We start from the raw sequence: 23,055 nt of genomic DNA on the forward strand, positions 1-23,055 counted from the left end.
CTGTAAAGTTCTTAGACCAGTGGTCAGGGGCACGCTGAAATGCCCCCTACAAAGTGAAAAGACAAATTGCTACATTTTGCACCACATGCTACAAGGACGTGAGCACAGTACTTCTGGTTCTCTCTAGATTGTGGACGCAACACATCCCACCTAGAAACACTACTCCAACCCATATACGGAATGACATGAAAAACTGCTAGGTTTGAGTAGGGGCCTGGAGTAGGGAAGGGCTCTAAGATTCAGGCTGTGATGCAAGTAGCCCTGCAAATTCGGTCATACAATCTACCAAACATCACAGTATTGAAGGTGTCAGTGGCAGTAAAAGATGCTACATAACAGTCTGTGTCAGAGGCTCATGGAACTGTGGAGTTCCCCCAATGTGTTTAGTGGATTTGTGCAGTGATAAAGCATGGAATGAGGTTGTCGTGGAGGTGTGCCACTCCCGTCTCTTCAAGAAAACTGGTTGCAAGTATCTGGCTGCCACTCCTCCTGAGCTGTCGCCTCTTTCACATGGCAGGTGCACTTTCTTCCCAGGGTGCTCCTTGTGTACTAGTCAGGGCATTTCTGCCCAATCCGGGACTACTCCAATGGGTACCCGCTCCGAGTGTCCTCATTAGGCTGGCAGAGCCTCAGAGTGGCTGAGGTCTGAGACTATTGTTTTATCACAGGTGTCTGATGTACACCGCTCTCTGAACGCCTTCCCTGCCTACTGCTCCCTCCTCCGTGCTCCCCGCCCCCCCCCCAGGCATTTCCCTCAATACATCTCTAGCACGTGTAACTCTGTCCGGTGTCTGTTTTTTGGAAATCCAAGGTGACACTAGCATGCATGCTTTAACATAAACTTGTAAAAATGACAATGATCAAATGGGAAAGATTTTTGAAACGATCCACCTATCTCAACTGTACTCAACTTTCAAGAATGCAAATTTCATTGCCTTCATCTGTACCACATTAAGTTTGAAACGTCATGAAACATCAATAGGTGAGTACTGTTGTGGCTCATAGAAAGCCTGTTTCATGAAGCCTGGCACTTTAAGGGATTCTTCCTGTGCAATTGGTAGCTGACTACAGGGGAACTACAAAAAACGTAGCAAAGGCCGTTTGTAGTAATGAAGTCATCGTTCAGTGAGCTTTTAAGTTTTAAGAACTTTGAAGGATTCAGTGCCTTAGTACTTCTTGGTCATAGAAGTCCTACTTCAATGTGAAAGGTGACATTCTGTTCAGAATTCTAGTTAAGCAAACTTGACAATAACAACTCTAGCTTCTACCTTCCTTGACCACCAAAGCATCATTCTTGGTTCACTGGACAGAATTTCAATATAACCATTTTCCTACCACAGCAAATGAACTCTGCTGTTACCAAAGCCTCTATTTAGAGAAGTATTAAATCACAGATCATTGCCTAAGGTACATTCAATCCAGCTATTCCTCCAGAGCCTGCTTTGTAAAGTAGGCATAATTATTTCTTTGAAAAAATACTCCTCTATGGCTTCAAGAGGGTGACTTGTCCAAAGGCCACGTAACCATTAAGTAATGAAATTAAAATCTGTATTCGTATCTGACTACAAAGCCCATTTTTTTTGTCAGAAGTACCAGGGCTGTCTCTCTATACAATCAGGAGCTGCACAGAGACACATTCTGGTCAACACAGACTTGCACATACGATAGCTGTCCCGTAAGATCATAATGAAGTTGAAAAATTCCTGTCACTGAGCAGCATTGTAGCCATCACAATGTTGCAGCGCAACACATTACCTGTGTCTGTGGTGATACTGCTGCAAAGAAACCAAGTTTACTAGTCACATGAAAGTACAGCACATACAATTTTGTATAGTACGTAATACTTGATAATAAACAACTATTTACTGGTTTATGTATTAATTATACTACACATTGTTTAGAATGTACTCTAATTGTAAAAATGTTCATTGTAAAACAGCCTCAGGCAGGTCCTTCAGGAGGTAGTCCAGAAGGCATTATTGTCATAGTAAATGACAGCTCCATGCCCATTATTGTCCCCGAAGACCTTCCAGTGGGACAAAATGTGGCGATGGGAGACAGTGATATTGATGATCCTAACCCTGTGTGGGCCTAGGCTAATGGCTGTGTTTGTGCCTTAGTTTTTAACAAAGTTTAAAGGGTAAAAAACAGAAAAATTTTAAAAATAGAAAAGCTTACAAAGTATATAAAGAAAATATTTTTGTACAGCTATATAATGTGTGTTAAACTAAAAGTTATTATAAAGACTCAAAAAATTTAAGAAATGAAAACACTTGTAAAGTAAAAAGGTTATAGTAAAAGCTAGGGTTAAAAACTGAAGAAAATTATTTTTGCAAATTTAGTGTACCCTAAATGTAGTGTCTATAAAGTCTACAGGAGTGCACAGTAATGCCCTAGGCCTTCACATTCACTCACCACTGACCCACCCAGAGCAAATTCCAGTCCTGCAAGCTCCATTCATGGTAAGTTCCCTATACTGGTGTACCATTGTTTTAATCTTTTATATTGTGTTTTTACTGTATCTCTTCTATATAAATACTATTGTGTTACCACTGCCTACAGTATGTAGTATAGTAATATGCTGTACAGGTTTGTAGCCTAGCAGCAATAGGCTATCCCATATAGCCTACGCGTGGTAGGTTATACCATCTAGGTTTGTGTAAGTACACTTGACACATTTCTCAGAACATATCCCTGTCATTAAGCAACACATGACTGCATTATGTTTCAGACCCCCTATGGCTTAAATATACTAGATCAGACATCGTCTCCAGTTACAAGTAGATTAAAATGTAGTGGACAAGGCTATGACAAATCTGTGCCAGAGCCCTGTCAAGGTGAAAATTTTTTAAAAAGTCTGCATTTCTTCAGAGATTAAAAAATACAGCAATAATTATTCAACATGGACAAAGTATGATGAAAGAGAGAAAAATCCATCTAATATATATTTTAGTACCTGCCTACATGCCAAAAGGAGTAATTAATATTTCAGAAGATATTAATTAGTCTGGTAAGAACCAAAAGGACTCTTACGAGTTTCATCTAGTAAAAGGCAAAGAGTAGAAATGAGAATGACACACTGGAGCTAGACATCAAGTCTATAGATATCTGGATCAAAGTGAATATACACAAAATGGAGTGTGTAGAAACAGCCAAAAGAACAAGTCACACTCCATGCTATTTTATTTCCAGTTCATGGTGTTTTTATTTTAGAAAACACATTGAATCAAACAGGTTAGAGCTACTGCTTCTTTGTTCTGCGCATTTTTATTCTCCACTCGAAAAAGCAGTGTCGATTCTGTCTTCGTCCATTCTGTTAATGAGGTAAGCAAAGATCACTGGTTACTTCAAAAGAACCTGTGGGGAGAAACACACAGAACTCACTTAAATCACGCATTTAACAGCTCTCTACAACCAGGAAAGAAAATGAAGACAGAAAATCAACTAATATGACAATAAAATAGTACAAACTGGGTAGACTACCGAAAACCACACCAGTTTTTGGTTACTATCATTCTTTGTCGTGGTGATCTCACCTAACAAAGGTGTACTCTAATTCTGACTTGGAAGATATTTAATGTTCTTACCACTAAAAATTTTAAAGCTAAACCTATTACTGTTTTACAAGTGCTATCTTCCCAAATTTATTTGACGCTTTTTCAGGAGAAACTATTCTAACTCCTTGGAATTTGTTCTCTCTAATGAGAGAAGAGTCATATCAGTTCCATTTATAGGTCCGTATATTGTCTACTGCATTATGATGCTGATACCACTATAGCCTATACTTTTTTCTTTTTTTGCCCACAATATTCCTGATTATCTTTTTTTATTCCCAAGTTTTGTGACTTTTTTCTTCTTCTTTTTTTTTTTTTTCAAGAGACAGGGAGGGGTCTTCCTGTGTCACCCAGGTTGGACTGCAGTGGTGTGATCACAGCTCACTGCAACCTCCAACTCCTAGGCTCAAGTGATCCTCCTACCTCCGCCTCCCAAGTAGCTGGGACTACAGGCATGTGCCACCACACCCAGCCTCTATGACTTATTTTAGACAGATATCTAGTAAGTGTATTTTCCCAGGGATTAATTTAAACTGCAAAAATCAACCTGATTTCAGACACGATAAATAAATGTACATGAAAAATACGTAAATAATTCTGCATACAAATCATCTAAAATGACCGCCTACAGCTTGTTTTAATAACCTTTATTTGAATAAACCCCCATTCTATATTAGATAACCACAAGCACAAATACCGATAACTTTCTTTGTGACACCACGGGCTCTCACTGCACAACATGTGTTTAGTAACTACGATTTTGAAGGATGCATGGAATACAATGCACAGAACACTGAAATGACATTTAGGAGACCTGGACACTAGTCATGGCTCTGTAATCTTGGGCAAGTAAGTCATCAGCTTCTCTTGATTTTAGCTTCCTTATCTACAAATTCAAGATTATACTGGATGACTAAACTTTCCAGTCCTTGGAGGCTGGTAGCTCAAGCTATTATAGATATTAACAGGAGCCAGGACTCTTTCTTTAGTAATGTCTTCTCTGGATATCCTGTTTCTACCACCTATAAAGCTTGAAAACAATTATTTGTGTGTTCTAGTATGTATGTCTCTAAAATACTGACTGCTTTGCTCATTTTCTGATTTCACTAGAGACTTAAAAAATCAGTCTAACTAAGATTGAGAATCATATGCCTTTCATTTCTGTCCAAGTGATCTTAAACAGCTTGGATGCGAGAAACAAAAGATACTACAGTTAAAATAAACAACTGAGTTGAGTGAGTAAACAGGTCCTCATCTTATTATAAATTTAAGAATTGAAATTTACATTCTTTAACTATAAGGGACTTTACAATATCATGTAATTTCTTCTATTCAGCCTAGTCAAATGCTAATACATAAAGAATCACAATGTTGGTAGCCTGATTCAGACACCTAAAGGCAATGTAGATCCCAGGCAGATGCAGACATAGAAAATGCAAATGAAAGGCGCCGGGTGGGGGTGGGGATAGGGAGGGCAGTGAAAGGAAGACAGAGAGACAGGTAGACACAGCCATACTCTTAAGAAAAACAGGCAGGTGGAGATGAAATTAGCAACATTGGGTAAGTAAAATTCAGAAGGACTGAATGAAAGAAAGAAGCATATGACAGTAAGGTAAGAGAGAGGTACAAAGACAGGGAAAGAAAGGAAGAGGGGAAAAAAGCAGAAACAGATAAGCAAAAGAGAACTGTGAATGGGCAGAGTGGTACTGATGGGCATGCACAGTGACTAGGAAATCGGACTAGATCAAAAAGACATAGCCAGTTGGAACAAAAGATCTTTTTCTCCCCATAATTTTGTTCAAATTACATTCTTTTATTGTTATCCCTCTAGGGCTTCAATTAAAAAGGAGACGACCTTTTATTTTTATAAAATGGTTAATACATATTTTATTTCTCTTGCATATTTTTTAAAAATCTGATTTATTTGTCAGCATAATTTCTGCCATCATTAAAGGTCATATATACCAACGTACTGGAGGGAAAACCCTAATTTTACATACTGTTAGTTATTTTTCAAAATAAAGAATGACAGTATGTATACAAGTTAGGTCAAATTCAACCTAAGGTGAGGACCTGTAGGCATTTATGATTACATATCACAATGCATAATCACATAACTTATATAACACTGGTATCAGATTAAAAACACACCCTTAGTTGAAAGTGACTTACCATTCAGAGTTAAAATCCAGGAATCTTAGTACTGCTTCCATTTTTTGCCCCCCCTTGCTTCACTTGGTATGCCATGCTCTCTCTCCTCCTATGCGGATTTTAAGTCAGCAGCCATCAATCTGAAGAATTCCTTCCTCTACTGCCACCTACCAGTTTAATTCTCTGCTGCAGCAGAAGGGCATATAGAAAAAGTTCTTGCTTAGTATTCAGATTAAACAGAAAAAATTCCTTTAATATTTCATATTTTCACATGTGCAACTTTCTCATGTCTCCCCCAGACCTTCCCTCCAAAAATCAGAAACAAAAATCCCAATCACAGAAAATCAAACAATGTATGATTCATGCTAAGCTGGGAAAATTATAAAAGAAAAAGAAAAAAGAAAGAAAGTGGAAAGATTTAGACACTCAGCAGTTGCCATCTCAACGAACCATTTTCTTTTGTTAGAGTTTCCTTCTTCACCTACCCCTACAATCTACGAATAAATTACATAACTTAAAAATTTTAACTAGGTAGTCTACAACTCCTACAAATTTTAAGTTCAGAGACTACCCAAGGAACTGTGGAAGATGCAGCAATATAAAAGAGTTTTTTTAAGTAATTCTAGAAACTAAGGGTGTTAGGTGCTTTACCTGCTTGAGTTTTCAATGTTCTGGACTGCTTATTGCCCAATGTCTCTTGTATACATTAAAACACGAACACATACGCCACCTACATTTAAAATAGGGTAGCATTTGTATGCCCATATAAGCACTGGGTATATTTTTGCAAAAGAGTAATAAATCCATTAAGCCCTTTAAAAAGGACTGACCATGAACGTACATTTCCTCAAACTGTATACATACATAGAAGAATTAGGGGGAAACGGGGAGATAGAGTGACAAATGTAATAGCACTTGTAGAAATGGGAATTAACACAGCATAAATGTTTTATCTGTTAAAATACTGAGATTCATTTCTATTCCCATTCTGTCTGTCACTGGGGTCTATGTTTCAAATTTATTCTGTATTAGCTATTAAGGGACAGTACCCACTAATGAACTAGCAATAACAGTAATGGCTTATTTTTGTTCCACCCTCCCACTACCTTCACCCCAAGACAAAAAAACATGTACAATTTTGCCAACTTAAAAAAAAAAAATCAGGAAATAAAACAAACACTGACATAAGCACCAAACGCTAGTCAACAGTGGCACTGTAGTGACATTGTTTCTATTTTCTCATTCCTTCCCCCAATCTCAAACCCCACCCCCTTTGACCTCTGTATATGGGATGAGCCTGAGCAGGAGAGTTGGTGATGTCAGGACTGCGCCGTTCCCACGGATGCTTCTAGAGGCCTGCTGTGCTTCTGGGAACTGGGGCACAGGGATGTCTGTCTGACTGAAACCTAAAACAACAACAGTTCACCCCACCCCTCATGTTCCCAATCCCACAATAGCAGCCAGGTATATATGCTATATAAGGCTCACCTAGTAAGTTTGAATATGGTAAAATCTAAAAACAAGATCATTCTTAACAAGTCAGAGGTACTCAATGGGGGTGACAGGCTAGAGGACGTTAAACTCTCCATGCCTGCACAGTCCATACATTCTAATGTTTGCCATTCTTATCAGCAAGAGAACAAGGCTCTCCAGAATGAGGCTTTTGCAGTTTACACCATAAATTCTTGCAGAAGTGCAGTTGGGATTCCTTTGTTAGTGAATTCCAATTCAATAGACAAATATTTTTCTCTTAAGATGCTTATGGGAGTGACTGTCCCTACCTTATATAAATCAACTGAAACACAAAATAGGTTTTAAAGAGTTATTACGTGTCCTCCCTCGGCTATAGAAATAAGCATTACATGCCAGGACTTCCTATTCACTAACTAGTCATTTACTGGACTAACAGCTTCTTTGGACACAACATCTAAAGCCACAGGAGAAAATTATTAAGAAGTGTATCTTGAAAAGGTCCTGGCTACTTTCACTAAAATTCTACCCATTAGAAAGAGGACTATCTCCCAAAATAATGAAAACTCATGTAAGAGCTAAAACTTTAAGAAGGATAAGAGAAAGGAAGAAAGAGTAGGTGGATGGGAGTAGACAGAGGAAGGAACAGTTTATTAACTACAAGAAGGCTATTAAAATGGGACAAGTTATATTCCTATTCCTGCCATTAATTTTGTTTTATGACCTTGGTTAATCTGCTTAACTATCTTGTGCTTCAGAAATGCCCTCCTATCTTTTCAAATCTGTACTTTTTCCTTGTTCAAACCATGATTTTATGATAATCTCAAACTGCTCATGTTAGAATTAGTAACTCATAAATGCTAAAATGATTAGTTCTGAAATCACATTGCTCCTAAAATAACTAAAATTCTTCGTTATCTATGTCTTATTATTCCCTTTCACTCTTACAATGATGTCACAGAAAGAGAAGCACTAATGTCAATTGAAAGCTAAGGTCCAGTTTTTACCGTATGTATAACCTAGAACCTAATTTTACCTTTTCAACACTCTAGTTTTCCATACCTGTCAACTCCTAATTGATGTCTTTATACTGTGAGCTCACTGTGTATTCGGAACACCAACCCCTGAAAAAGCTTAAGCCAGAGTAGCACAATGGAAGAAACAAACAAACCCAAAACAAAAACAAAGCCAAAAGTCACACTCTGAATACTTAATTATAGACATATATGCAAGAAATGGAGTTATCTAAATGGCTAAACAAAACCCCAAGAAAATCCTGAGTTCATCCCAACTAATTCAGACTTTACCCCTGAAAGCTCTTCTTTAACCAAATTACATGCTAGATATATTTAAACATTATTTTTTAAAATGAAAGTTATGACAAATCCATTGTTATGTTGAGAGTACACAAAGAAAGGAAATTTTAAAAAAAGAAAGGAAGTTAGCCTAGTGATGGAAAGAAAGGAGAAAGAGTCAAATTACCTGCAAGCAGGCTGGGGCTGTGCCTGAATCCAAACCGCTGCATTTACCATTCATTATACAGCTGCATTATTGGGGGAGGGGGAGTTTAGAAGGGCACTGACCCCGGAAAGTTCTCAATACTTCTCACTCATCATCAGGAAGGGGGAAGAAGGAAAGTTTTTTCTCTGGGTATTTTTTTGTTTGTTTGTATTTGTTTTTTTGGCTCCTGAAAAGGCTGGTAAAGAACAGTAACAGTGCAAAGAGTTAGAATATTTCTTCAAAAACAATGTAAAAATGCAAAAACATTAAGGAATTTAAAAGGCCAAACTTTCGTTAATATAGAAAGAATTTCTGCTAGAGTTAGGCAGCCACCCCAAAACAGCATGGCAAAAGGGCATTGGTATAAAGGAAATAAAATACCACACAAAAATCCAAAACAAAACTAAAAACATTTCAAATTAAACCTGGAAGACTAGAAGATTCCAACAGCAGATTTCTGTCCACTACTGAAACATTCCAAAATCCAAGCTTCAAAGGTGCCTAAATCTATTTTAAATGAAACTTTGTTTTGTTTTTTTTAAGGGGGGGGAAAAAAAGAAAGAAAGAAAGAAAGCAGTGAACCTGGTTATAAATCCTGCAATATATTACATTTTTAAAAATCCTAGTACAACAAAAACAAATCTTAAATGAAATTAAACAAACAAACAAATAAAAACAGTAGCAGCAGAGGTTACCTGTCTGAGCACCTACATTTTCTTAGGAGGGGATCGTGTCTCACCAGCCAAATAGCCCATAAACCTTCTCAAAAAAAGTGAGCCAGGAGAAAAATATAACACAAGATTTGACTTCACAATGTCTCTAAGCCCCCCAATCCCCAAATTGGGGATTCATTTGTTTTTCCACTGCTTTCTTCTTGAGAAAAAGAAGAGATGATTTTGAAAGTCAATGCCTTCGATATCTTCTTAAAGTCTGATAACGTGCGTGATGAGAGCAAGTCTCTTGTTGGATTTTTCTAATGTTCCAGGGTAGTGTTCTTATTGATAGCATATACAGAAAGATTTCAAAGTTCATTGGAGAAAAGTCAGCAGAAATGACCAATCAATTATAGGCACCAAAAAAGAAAAAAAACTATTAAAAATTTTAAATAGTTCATACTTATATATGCTTAGAGAGAAAGAGAGATATATAAAGTCCCGTTTTCATCATGGGTGACAAGAAAACAATATCAGAAATAATTATTTTTAAAATACAATTTAGAATTACAATTTTAACAACATACAAAAATTTTACAATAATTCAGATTTTGCCATGATAATGATTATACATGTTTGATAAATACATTTTTACCTCTCATAATAGCAATGAAGATTATACAAAAGTTATTAAACAATTATGAAAATAAATCTAACTTTCATTTAAATATCTGATGTTTCCTTTGGGTTCTTCCAGAATGATTTGTTCTTATTCTTTGTCTTTATTTTTTGGGAAGTCAAGGAGATATCCATGTTTTTAAATCTAAGATGACCATTCCTGCCCTTTTCATTCTAACATGTAAGTGTACAATCCAGAAATAGGTTGGTAAAGCTGTTTTAATATAGTGTGAATGCACAAAACATGGATAGTGAGTAAAACTACAGGTGAACTAATTTCAAATATTTCTTATAATATAGTTGGTTGGTTTGGTATAAGTTTAAAAAAAAAAAAAAAAGGCTAGCTACATTTTTCCTGGTCCCTTACTCCACCAACACAAGCTTGGGCTTTTCATCAAATAAAGAGGTTGTTCTATCTGTGTTTTTAAATGCATTAATTTACATACGTGACATATAGCTATTCAAAGTATATGTATCATAATGTATGTGGCAACCATATGGTTTCTACATGAACGTATGAATGTTGGTTTAATTAAGCAGTTCTTTCTTGCTCATTTATTTCTCTAATCCAAATAGTATGTATCCTCCCAAGTAGTCATTCAGTGAAAGAAGTACCAAGTATTTCTTTCTGTTAATGAGTCAGAGGTACTAATATATGTAATGTGAGTCTCCCAGTTCCCCTGTGTGAGTCAAATTCTTTTATATGCAATTAGAATATCCTAAGATAAATTAGAAACTCCTCTTATATATCTTTTCCTCTGAGGTGAAATGAGACACTGCACAGATGAGAGGTACTATTCTACTGGTCAACAATCAACCTTTCACTCCATTTTAATATTATTTAATTCTATGGAAAAAAACAAATTTTATTACATTCCTTTTTAAAATGGGGAAAAACTGTACAAGTAAGCATGATCAAACCTCTGTTAGAGCTCGTTAATACTGATTTTTTTATTATTGCCTCGAAGTCTCTCTATTAGTGTCCAAGAAATTATCTTTAAGGTCCATGTGAAGGAAAATAGCACTGGAGAGGCAAGAAAGAGCTGGGGTAAAAGCTTCAGAGGATTTGTAGGGAGATGGAACTTGCTGTTTAAAAAAAATTATGTTGAGCTCTGCAGCATCTCTGTTTCTTAACATACCATCCAAACCCATCACTGGGACAGTTTTACCCATGTTGTAAAGGCTCATATTATATGCAGTTTTGGGGCTATTATAAATTCAGAAAGTAAAGGAATATAAAGAGTGGACAGTATTGAAGGCTTAGAGTAGGGCTACCAGAGACTCAATACTGCTAAATAAGTCCCCAGACAAAAATATCCAGCCCACCCCATCCCAAATCCTATGTGTAAAAAAAGAAAATGCATAGCCAAAGCATTAAAAAAAAAAAGCATGTAGCCTTGAATAAACCATACACTGAACAGTATAGAAACAAAAGAATAAAAACAAACAACATACATATGCACTAAAAGGCCTAAGAAGAATCTATTCACCTTATGTCTTTAGGTGAATATTTCTACCCAGTGGAGTCTAGTTATGACACAACAACTCATCTGCTTTTTAAAGTCAAAAACTGTTTCCCATCATGTTCCATCTTATAGAATCTATCTTTTTTGATTAGTTGATGTAAACAAAAAGCAAAACACATACACATGCACGCGTGCACACACATATATACTGCCTCGTAAAATGTGAAAAATGCAAATATATAATGCTGGCATTAGAAATCACTCCAGCTTTATACTGAAGAACTTTTAGGCCCTTGATCTGACCCCCAAAAATATTTTTCCTTGTTCTTATTCTTTAAATGCCCATCCTCCAAAAGAAAAAAGGAAAAAATAAAAGGCTTTAAATGTACGTTTCAAGTCAGTGTCATGTTAACAAAAAAAGGTAGCATTTTCTTCACTTTGGCCATTGTTAAAGATGCAGGCATGAAGCAGGGAATGTTAGACTAGCATGTATTTAAAAAAAAAAAAAAAAGCAACATTAACAGAGCATATCTTTCAAAAAAGACTAAACACTAACAAATACAAGTCAATGCACATATTTTAAACTATGTGTAATTTTATCTACATTGAGTAAATGTTATTTTGTATACCAGACATTGCAATACTGTTCATTTGCCTTTCATCATGCAAGCATGCCAATTTTGTCATTAAAAGGCCTTTATTGGATTATATTCACTTTGCACCCCCACCCAAATTAAAGGAAAAGATGACAAAACACAAAAATCAGAAATCCCAATAAAAGAGCCTCTTGAGATTTCATAAACAACTGTGAACTAAAACTGCTAGTTAATAGGGAAATGTCAGAATTTTCAGATTTGTATATATATTTGTATGATTTAGGCAGATATTTTCCTCACCCCTGACAAATCTTGCAATACAATGTGAAGTTATGCTACTTGGGATATTTGTATCATAACAATTTTTTTGGTACAAAAACAAAAGTGAGAGACCATGAAAAAATTTTTATGTTGCTCATGGCCTGAGAGCACACAAACTTTGTAGTAATTTAAAAGGGTTAACTATGAGAGCCTGACATTTTCTATATCCCACCCTCTTCTGCCTCTCTACCTGTAGGATTTATAAATGAAAGTAACATCTTACTAGCAAAGATCTCATCTATCTTCCCCTTCTCTCCAACTAATCCTACTAATTCATCTTCCTGAGCATCCTCCATGAACAGCATTGCAAGGTGGTTAAAAAAAAGAAGAAGAAAGAAAAGAAAAAGAAAGTTAAGTTTTACAGGGTTTTGTTGGTTAACTACCGGTGGAGTCACTCCACCAGGAGTTTGATCTCATTGGCTAGCAGCTGGTTCATGTTGAATAGGCCCCCTGGGAGCTTGGTGAGCAGCTCTCGCTCGGTGCTTTCAGGGTCGCTGTCGACAGAGCTGGAACTTGCGCTCATGTTGTCGACAGCAGTGCTGGCTGGGGGACCCAGCTCTGGCTCACTAGTCTCACTGGCTGTGGACACCACGGAGAGCAGGGACATACGCCGGGTGAGCCGGCCAGAGGGCAGAAGGGAGGCGGCATAGTCCGCTATGATACCAGCTACATCTAGATTACAAGCCTTATCAAAGGCGATGAAACCTACATTTGCATTGGCCTCGCAGACACAGAAGGAGCCGTCATCTTTCATCAACAGGTCAATGCCACACACATCCATCCCCAGGATATTAGACACCTGGATAGCTAGCTGTTTCCCTTGTTCACTCAATGAACACATCATCCCCACACCACCTGGGAAAAGAGAAACAAGACACAAAGTTACCAAAATGATAAACTTTTGGAGTTTAATTAAAGTTGGCCTCCAAGGCTAACCTTCTCTTCTAAATTAGTAGTGAAAACGAAGGTGTTAACCTAGTGTAAAACTATTAAATGATTTCAGCAAAACTGGAATGTGAAGCCCATAAGTAGGGATTTGCCTGTTTTGTTCACCGCTATGTACGAAATAGTGCTATAATAGTACATGACATTTAGGAGGTGCTCAAAACTATTTGTTCATTGAATGAATGACTCAAGAGGGAGTAGGAAGGGAAGTTAAAACTGTTCTAATTTTCTCATTGGAGAGAGGGACCAAGGGATGATGGGGGAAAGTGAAGGTACGCCAAAGACTTCATACTATTATGATGGCACAGTGAAGGAGTAACAAAAGAGTATCAGGGAAAATTATTATCTTCTCAAATAATAGTAAAGAATATACGTCTGACTATGAGCATAAGGAAAGAGAAGGTAACGATTAATGGAATGCAAAACTATGGCTGATCTTCTAGATTAGCTGGGTTTGGAGACAGGAGTGAAAATAGAAATAATGGCACCTTACAAACCAGCAAATATTTAAAAGGAAAAAGGAATGCTTTTAAGTTAAACAATAAGCACAAATAAGACTTTATAAAATTTATAAAGTGAAATGTATTAGTAATAACATTAAACATGGACTCAAATCTCCCATTAAAAGAGGGAAACTTGTCAGATTGGAATAAAAGACAAAAGTTACTAATATATGCTATTTATAATAAACAGTTTGAACAAAATGATAAAGAAAATTTGAAAACTAAAGGGAATGGGCAAAAAGATATGGGACAAAGGCAAAACAAACTTTACTTCATAGCCTTACATCTCTCAACTAGAGAGTGTGTGTGTGTGTATATATATATATATACACACACACACACACACACACACATATACATACACACACCCATTTTTCCCTTTGTCAAATATTAACAATGAACGATCATGCTGGCTACAAAGAAAACCTTAAATTTTAAGAGACTTTACAGGCCACATTCTCTGACAATAATCCAAGAAAATCGGAAAGTAATGGTAATAAAAGAAACTAAAAGAATATTAACTACTTCAAAATTGCAAAATTGATCCCTTGAATTAAAAATGAAATCACAAAGGAAAATGAGAACCATCTGTAAAGAAAAGATAAAAATGCTTCATATCAAAACAGTCTCTAACATTGTGAAAGTTCCCCAGAGGAAAATGTTTAACATGAAATGTTTTTATTTTGAAGTAAGAAATTAGATGTTCTTTGCAAAAGAAGCTAGAGAGATTTAATAAAAACAAAAAGTGAAATGAATAATTAGAAATTAAAAAAAACCCAAAAGCTAGTCTGTTAAGATTAAGAATGATAATAAAGACAGGCTCGGAAAGGAGATAAAAAGCAGCACGAAAATATCTCATGACTGCTTTTGGCAAAAAATGTGTTACTTATAACAAATGGATGATTTCCAAGCAAATGATAAATTTCCAAAACTGACCCAAGAAGACATGGCAAACTTTAACAGGCCAATTATCACAGGATTGGGAAAGTGATAAAAGAGCTACTGCAAAAGGAACCAGTACCAGATGGGCTCACAGCTCAGTTTTATTTAGCTATCCTTTATTCCAATGTGATTTTACCAATATAGATTGCTCTAGGAAAAGACTACAAGTTTGCCAATACATTAAATAAAACCGGCATAAACTTAATATCAAATGTGATCAAGGAGTTTTAAAAAATATATATTATGGGCTAGCTAAGAGCTGTGGCTCATGCCTGTAATCCCAGCACTTTGGGAGGCCAAGGTGGGAGGATTGCTTGAAGCCAGGAGTTCTAGACCAGTCTGGTCCACAGTGACACCTCATCTCTACAAAAAATTTTTAAAGATTAGCTGGAAGTGGTGGTGTGCCTGTAGTCCCAGCTACTCGGGAGGCTGAAGTGGAAGGATTGCTTGAGTCCAGATGTTTGAGGTGGCAGTCAACTATGGTAACACCACTGTATTTTAGCCCTGGCAGCAGAGAGAGACACTGTTCTCCCCATCTCCTCCCTCCACAAAAAACACGAGCCGATCTCATTTATAAAAAGATAGACGAAAGTACTCCAAATAAAATATGAAAAAACTGAATTCAGTCACAATAAACTATCACCAATCCAAAACTATTATTCCAAAGATGCAAGGGTAGCTTACGAAATTTTTTTAATCTAAAATGTATCAACATAATCCATTACATCAAGAAATTAAAAGTGAAAATCACACGGAAATTATCTTAACAGGAGGCCAAAATGGCATTGGAAAAATTCGACAATCATCCTAAAAACCCTAGTAAAAATCTCTTTAAATAAAATATTCTCAATAGCAAAATATTAAATCTATTTCCATGGAAATCAGAAACCAGAGATCACTGCAACAATTAAGACTTAACATCGCATTAGAGGTTCTAAAGCAGTGGTTCATTCTCAACTGAGGAGAATTTGGAAATTGTATGGTGACATTTCTGGTTGTTTAATTGAGATTTGGAGGGGAATCTAATGCCATTTAGTGGTTATTGGTCCAAAATGGTAAACAAAAAAGACAAACTACCCAAAGTGAACAAATATAATGAAAAACAATACATATACAAGGTAAATAAAAATGACCAATAAACTATAGCAGCACTGGTGGGAAAAGAGGGAGAAGGGTATTTTAATACACTGAAAGTTGAAATGCATAACGTTCCTTTTTGGAAAATATTCTGGTCTCATATCTATTAAAACCAAAATTACATATATTTTGATCCAGTAATACCTACACTGAGACTCATCAAGACAAAAGCACCAGTATGCAAAAAAAAAGTATATTCACAAGAATATTTATAGGATTACTGCTCATAATAGTAAAAGCTGAAAATAAATTGCAAATCAATAAGGGCATGGATGTATATGGTAGGTGAAAGGAGAGCAGGAGAGGTTAAGAAGAATTGCATTTAAATAACATTATAAGACTATATAGTATAAAGTTACTTTTTTAAAGTTACCAAAAATAATCACAGAAATATCAAGGCAATACAGTCATCCCTTGGTATCCACAGAGTATCTGTTCCATTACCCTCCACGGATACCAAAATCCATGGATGCTCAAGTCCTTTAGATAAAATGGTATTTTTTTATGTATAGTATTTGTATATAACCTATAAAGATCCAGCCATATACTTGAAATCATCTTTAGATTACTTATAATACCTAATACAATATAAATGCTACAAGAATAGTTGCTATACTGTATTGTTTAGGGAATAATGGCAAAGAAAAAAGACTGTACATGTTCACTACCAATGTAACTACCCATTTTCTTTTCCCTGAATATTTCTGATCCATGGTTGGTTGAATCTACAAATGCAGAACCCATGGATATGGAGGGCTGACTGTATTTGCAAAAAATAGATTTCCTGGGATAACCACAGTTGTCTAACATGTAGTTGGATATCTGTCAGGTGTCTGTGTATATAATTTCACATAACTAAGATCATATTATTGTTAATAAACAGAGGAGAATGAGACACAGAGTGTAACAGTTTAAAAAGGTTAAATTCATGACATTCATTTGAAAATCTAGATGGTGTCTGCACAGCTTCCATGTAAATCTTTCCAATTTTGGAGTATTCAAGAAGTAGCAAAATGGGGTAGTTAAACAGGTCAAAACTGGAGCTAAATAGTCTAGACTTGCATTCTGGTTATACCATTTATGACATCTATTACCTTAAGCAAGTTACTTAACTGTTCTGTGTCTTGGTTTCCTCACATGTTGAAGTAAGAGTAACTATCTACTCTACAGAGAGACTGTGTGGATGAAAGAATACACAGAAAGCATTTAATACAGTACCAGCATGAAAGAGATGTTAACTGCTATTCTCGTTAATAACGAATATGGGAGAATACACATCAGTTTAAAAAAAAAGGCTCCCTAAAACAGGGTAAAGAGGGCATTCAATTCTGAGGAACAAGAGAGAGGGGCTCTTGCTCTATCAGATATGCAGGCATAATGCCAGAAGAATGAAGACTGATTTTCATATAGAAAAAGATCGATACAACAGACTAGATGACCCCAATACAGACCAATGCATATATGGAAATTCAATATATTACAAACCAGTGATAAACAGACTATTCAATGAGTAGTGCTGGCACAATCAGTTACTCATTTCGACAAAAGAAAACAGGATCTCTATCATCACATTAAACAACAAAATCAATTTTAGGAAGGCAGTTACTTGTAAGAGCCTGGAGTTCACGGAGGAAGCCTAAATCGGAGCTAGAAATTTGAAAATAATAAGTGCGTAAATGGTATTGCTGACAAGATTACTAAGACACTGATATAAACAGAGAAAGAAAACACTCAAAGACTAAGTTCTGATGTACTTCATCAGTTAAGAGAGCTGAGAAAAATACATATTTAAGTAAATCAAAATCAGCAATCTTGTTTGGACCAATGGCTAAAATAGGTAAAGATGCAGCTTAACAAATCTCAGTTATACACAAAATAAGTATATCACCAAAGAAGGACTCTCTAACTCTAATCAGACATCTTGTATATGTGTGAATCTGTTACAATGTGTTACAAATTGAGCCTGGGTGAAGCAAATTTATTATGATTCAGTGAACTCTAATTCCATTATTAGAAAAACTCAGAACTATATTTATTACATTGATGGTATGTCTATAAATCATATTTACACAAGAAAAAGATAATACGTTTTTCAACTTGCATGTATGAATGCTCACTGGACAAGTAATAATACTACATGTCAGTAAACGTCTGCATTGTTTTTACCTAGTGAGCAGTTGCTTTGCATCCTCCCATCTGTTGAACAACGTAACATGGTGCCAACCACACGGCCTCCCACAACAATGACACGTACATCCCGTCCATGAGACTCTTTAATATACTTCTGGAACAGGTAAGGAGCTTCATGGCGAATAAGATGGCTTAGATCAGCCAAATGGTGCTTATCTCGGGCTAAGAAAACAGCTTTGCCTGTGATTGGAAAAAAAAAAAAAAGAAAACTGTGGGTAGCTAATATCTACTACCTGAATCTTCCTGTGTCTCAATTTCCTCTTTTAGAACCATTTATACTTTATTTCTTTTAAGTTTTCCTTGTTTTAACCAAAGTAATTTAAACATGGTAATTAGTGAGATAATGCAAAAATGTATAAAGACAAGGTTAATAATTTCTTTATACCACTCCCCCAAATCTCCAAACTTTTAACAGTAAACTAGAATTTATTTTGGTATATGTTGTGAAGTAGAGGTCTAGAGTCATACTCCTCCAGGTTAGCCAAGAATGCCATCCTCATTTGTTAGCAAAACTTTTACTCTCTGAATTAAAGCATAGGTGTTACATATTATTATATCTATTGTAGTAAATGAGTATACTGTATTTGTTTATAGTAATATAGCAGCATGTTATTATACACTTTGATTTATTTCTGAATTCTCTAGCCTGTTCTACGGCTCTGTTTGTCTATTTTTGTGTCAATGGAAGTGGCTGTTTTTATTATGTAGTCATAAATGCCTCCTGTACAGGAAAGGGGGAGAAGGAAAGGGATGGAATCTGTTGCTTCCGACTGAATCTAGAAGGGCTTGTGGTTGCTCTGGCCAACAGAATATAGCAGAAGCAATTCTATATGACTTCGGAGGGCAGGTCATAAAAGGTCATGCAGCTTCTTTGTTCATTATAGCATCCACTGTAGGAGGCCTGAGACTCCTGTCTGCAATAATGGAAAAGCCAAATATAAAGAATCCAGTCAACAGTCCCAGCTGAACTCTGATCCAGCCATCCCCTCAAGGCACTAAACATGTGTTGCACTTGGATTTATGTATCATTTTATGACTTGAAAATTCTTTCTTAATCCAAAGTCATTAAGATATTTCCATATACTATCTTATAAAGTTTTATAGTTTTGCCTTATACATTTAAGTCTTCAGAATACATAAATCGAGAGGGGGATGACTGGAGTTACTGACCTAAAGTCCTCGTATTGTTGATGAGGAAGATAGAGACATTAACTTGAGTCTAAGTTAGGTATGCGTGTTAAAATTTCTAAGATAACCAGTAAACATAAATAGCTTCTAGCCAAACTGAACAACTCATAGTAGTCTTCTGTAACTTAGAGGTATCATGCACCTAACACTTTCCCTCTAATTTTTCTTCAGAAGCCCTGTTTCAAAATCACCAATATTAACTCACAAGAGCAATTTCAAAATCATATACCACAGCAGGAACTCATACACACCTCTATGACCCCGTGTATTCTTCACTACCATTGGGAACTCCAGTACTTCTGCTTCATCTATCATTTTAGCAAAATTTTCGTGGCCACCTGGTTTGAGCAAAAAAACAAATTTAAGAAGAACAGCAAGACAAGTGTTCTATGATCAGTTTTATTTACACTGAAGACAACGGCACAAGGCAGGTGGAAGGTAAGAGCCTGATGGCTACCTTCTGTTTTTCTTGGAAAAATAAATAAAATTTTGAAAGTATAATTGAATTATTATTTAATAACAATCACACCTTTTAAAATGAATAATGGCTATCAAACTATACATATTCTGATATCCAACTTAAAGAAGAAATCTTTCAGCTAAACTGAGTTTCCTAATTCTATACCATTTCATATTTTTCTCCCTTATTCCTTTACCACACAAATAATAAAAGCCCCAAGATTTACTTTAATACATCCACTTCCCTGGTTGGATTAAGAAATTGAAGAATGAGTTGGTTAAGAAGACTTGTCCAAGATTGAAGAGATGCTGCACACACATATATACCCTCTTTATTATGAAACACATATCAATATTTCTTATCTTCATTGTTAATCAGAGTTCTTCCTACATTGAGGTAACTTACTATCCATGGGTTGAACCTTGCTTCTCACTATTTTTATTGCCCAGGAACAAATGATACAATAGCAAGATTAGGGTAAAAATAGATTGTAGCTATAAAAATCTGCATGATGCTAGAGAAAAATTAAATCAGGAGAAAGTTAAGAACTGCAGTACGAGTAATTTGTAGCTTGGCAAAATTATGACAATTTAGTCACCAAATCTTAATCCATCATTAGAACAAAGGTAATATTTGCTAACTTGGTTTAACCTTTTTCCTTTCCATTCCCATAAAATCAAAATTGTAGAACCATGATCTAAGCTATAATATCCCAAAAGCATTAGAAAGACAAAATTCAAGTTTAATTCATTAATTCTGTCTTTTCTCGTTCAATTGCTAAAAGTAGCAAATGCATTCACACATGCTACAAAGGCTTGGAGGGCTCCCTTCTTTAAAATATGTACACTAAGAAGAGAACAGGGGTTTCTTTTTAAAGCCTCATTAAATCTCCAAGCATTCTATTGAACATTTACTTGGAGAAATACCTTTATGGAAAACTGCACTGCTTTATAGTAAGTCTGATCTTTTCCAGACCAGAAGAACTGGAAGAGCGGGAAATACATTAACATAACATTGTTTAGAGCAGTGGTACTCAAAGTGTGGTCCTGTAACCTGTGCCTGTTTGTGACTTGTTTGCTATTGATATGTGGTTAATATAAGAGCAAGCACTAGAAGCTTTTACAGCCATCTGGCATTGCTATGATATTTCCATTGTATTTACATGAGTATTAATCCACAGCAGACTGACCTTTTTAAAAAAATGATCCTTCACCAGATAGTTTTAGAAGTATTGCTTTATACATAGAAAAGTAACATTTTCTTAAAATAATGAAATTATTTATGAGGTGTTATCAAGAAAATAATGAAAACAATGAGAAATTAAACAGAGATGTCAAATTCTATTATCTTTTACCTCAGAAGCTGGCAAACTGAGGCCTGCCTGTGGGCCAAATTTGGCCTAGTGCCTGTTTTTAATAAATAAAGTTTTATTGGAACAGAACCACATTCATTTGTTTAAGCACTGTCTACAGCAGCTTTCCCACTACAACAGCATTACTAAGATCACCACAGAGAACTTTAGGCCTGTAAAGCCTAAAATATTTACGATCTGGTCCTTTACAGTGCAAGTTTGCTAACCCCATTCTACCCCATTTTGTGGAACTAATCTTAAGACATGATTCACAATTTTCCTGCCCAGTTTGTTAAAACTGAAAGTCACTTCTATAAGAAGTTCTTTCATGTTTACAAATTTAGCCTATTGGTTTAGTATGGCTTTCAAAACTATCAGTGCTCTAATATTTAGGCTACACATTCTCATTAGTGATCTCACCATAAGAGAAAGTATCTGGCAGAGGAACGCCATGGCCAGCCAACTCTTGAAATGTCCAGAACTTATTAACACAGTTCAGAATGGCTTGAGGTCGATTCATCAACCGGCATCCCATCTTCTCTAGATGGCGCAAAACAGTGATGTCACTATCACTTTGCACCCAAGGGGTTGGTACTCTCACTACCACCACTTGGGGGTAGGCAGTGATCAGTTCTCCGTTGATCCGTAGACCTAAAGTATATAGAAATAAAATCAAAACCAACAGAAGGGAATACACATTAGAGGAACACTAAATGCCAAAGCTTGGATCACAAAACTAAATGCATTATTTTGTTAGTACTGGATTGGGAGAGAGATTTCTCCACAAGAAAAAAGAAAATTTAACTAGAAAAATCACTGCACTGGTTAAATAAATTATGGTACATGCAACTATAATGAATTACTATACAGCCATTAAAAAGAATGTCATAGGCCAGACACAATGAGTCACGCCTGCAATCCCAGCACTTTGGTAGGCCAAGGCAGGAGGATCACTTCTGAGACCAGCCTGGGCAATCCAGCAAGACTCAGTCTCTACAACGAATAAAAAATTAGATGGGTGTGGTATTATGCATCTGTAGTCCTAGCTATTTGGGAGGCTGAGACAGAGGACTGCTTGAGCCCAGGAGTTCAAGGTTGTAGTGAACTATGTTTATGCCACTGCACTCTAGCCTGGGCAACAGAGTGGAACCTTGCCTTTAAAAATAATAATAAATGCCTAGATACATATGTTGTTTTTTTTTTATTTAAAGGGCAACTCTGAGAATAAGTTTTATTTGTCTTTATATATGCATACAAAATAGGTGAAGGGATAAATGATATAACTGGCTTCCTCTGAGTGTAAGTGGGTGGCAAGGCAGGAAGAGGAAGGCAAGAGAGAGAACTTCAGCACTGTGCTCCATGCAGTCTCTATGTACAATATATTTTGTATGCTCTTTTTTTTTTCTAAAGTGAGGATCATATGCCTCTATAACAAAATAAGAAAAATTTTAAGTTTCTTAAACTTTTATCCAATACCGTTCTACTTAGGGAGGCCCCAAATAAATAAAGAAACAAAGTATTTATGAGTTATTCCTTAAAACCTATTTTCATTTAAAAATTATATATATACAGTTGTCCCCCCACCCCTCTTATTTGCAGGGATACGTTAAGACCCTGAGCAGATGCCAGAAACCACTGATAGTACCGAACCCAACATACACTGTTTTTTCCTATATATACACACCTAAATAAAGTTTAATATATAAATTAGGCACAGAAATCAATAGCAATAACTAATAGTAAAACAGAACAGTTATAATACACTGTAATAAAAAATTATGTGAATGTGGTCTCGTGTTCTCTCAAAATATCTTATTGTACTGTACTGTCAGTAACTGAAACTACAGAAAGTGAAACTGCAGATAAAGGGGGGACTGCTATACTTGTTCAAAACATTCGAATACAAAAATACAGAACAAGGCCAGGTGCGGTGGCTCACGCCTATAATCC

At 36.0% G+C, this 23,055-nt stretch overlaps 1 protein-coding gene and 1 long non-coding RNA gene across 2 annotated transcripts in view; both read right to left on the minus strand.

Annotated features, from left to right (window-relative positions):
- Window positions 1-3,194: 3,194 nt before the first annotated feature.
- LOC105805101 lies at window positions 3,195-6,435 on the minus strand. Its single transcript, XR_001137192.1, has 3 exons — window positions 6,357-6,435; window positions 5,727-5,891; window positions 3,195-3,357 (listed from the first exon to the last, which is right to left on the minus strand). It is a non-coding gene; the product is annotated as an uncharacterized LOC105805101 (long non-coding RNA).
- A 5,715-nt stretch (window positions 6,436-12,150) lies between these two features.
- The window catches only part of RIMKLB (ribosomal modification protein rimK-like family member B), a 74,847-nt gene continuing 63,942 nt past the window's right edge, over window positions 12,151-23,055 (minus strand). The window contains exons 3-6 of the mRNA XM_012637922.1: window positions 21,526-21,756; window positions 19,546-19,632; window positions 18,083-18,286; window positions 12,151-13,244 (exon numbers count right to left, since the gene is read on the minus strand). Coding sequence (XP_012493376.1) covers window positions 12,781-13,244; window positions 18,083-18,286; window positions 19,546-19,632; window positions 21,526-21,756 — 986 coding nt within the window. The 3' untranslated portion in view covers window positions 12,151-12,780. The remainder of the gene's footprint in view (window positions 13,245-18,082; window positions 18,287-19,545; window positions 19,633-21,525; window positions 21,757-23,055) is intronic.

Source organism: Propithecus coquereli, unplaced genomic scaffold (assembly GCF_000956105.1).
Source record: "Propithecus coquereli isolate 6110/MARCELLA unplaced genomic scaffold, Pcoq_1.0 Scaffold124, whole genome shotgun sequence".
Taxonomy (NCBI): domain Eukaryota; kingdom Metazoa; phylum Chordata; class Mammalia; order Primates; family Indriidae; genus Propithecus; species Propithecus coquereli.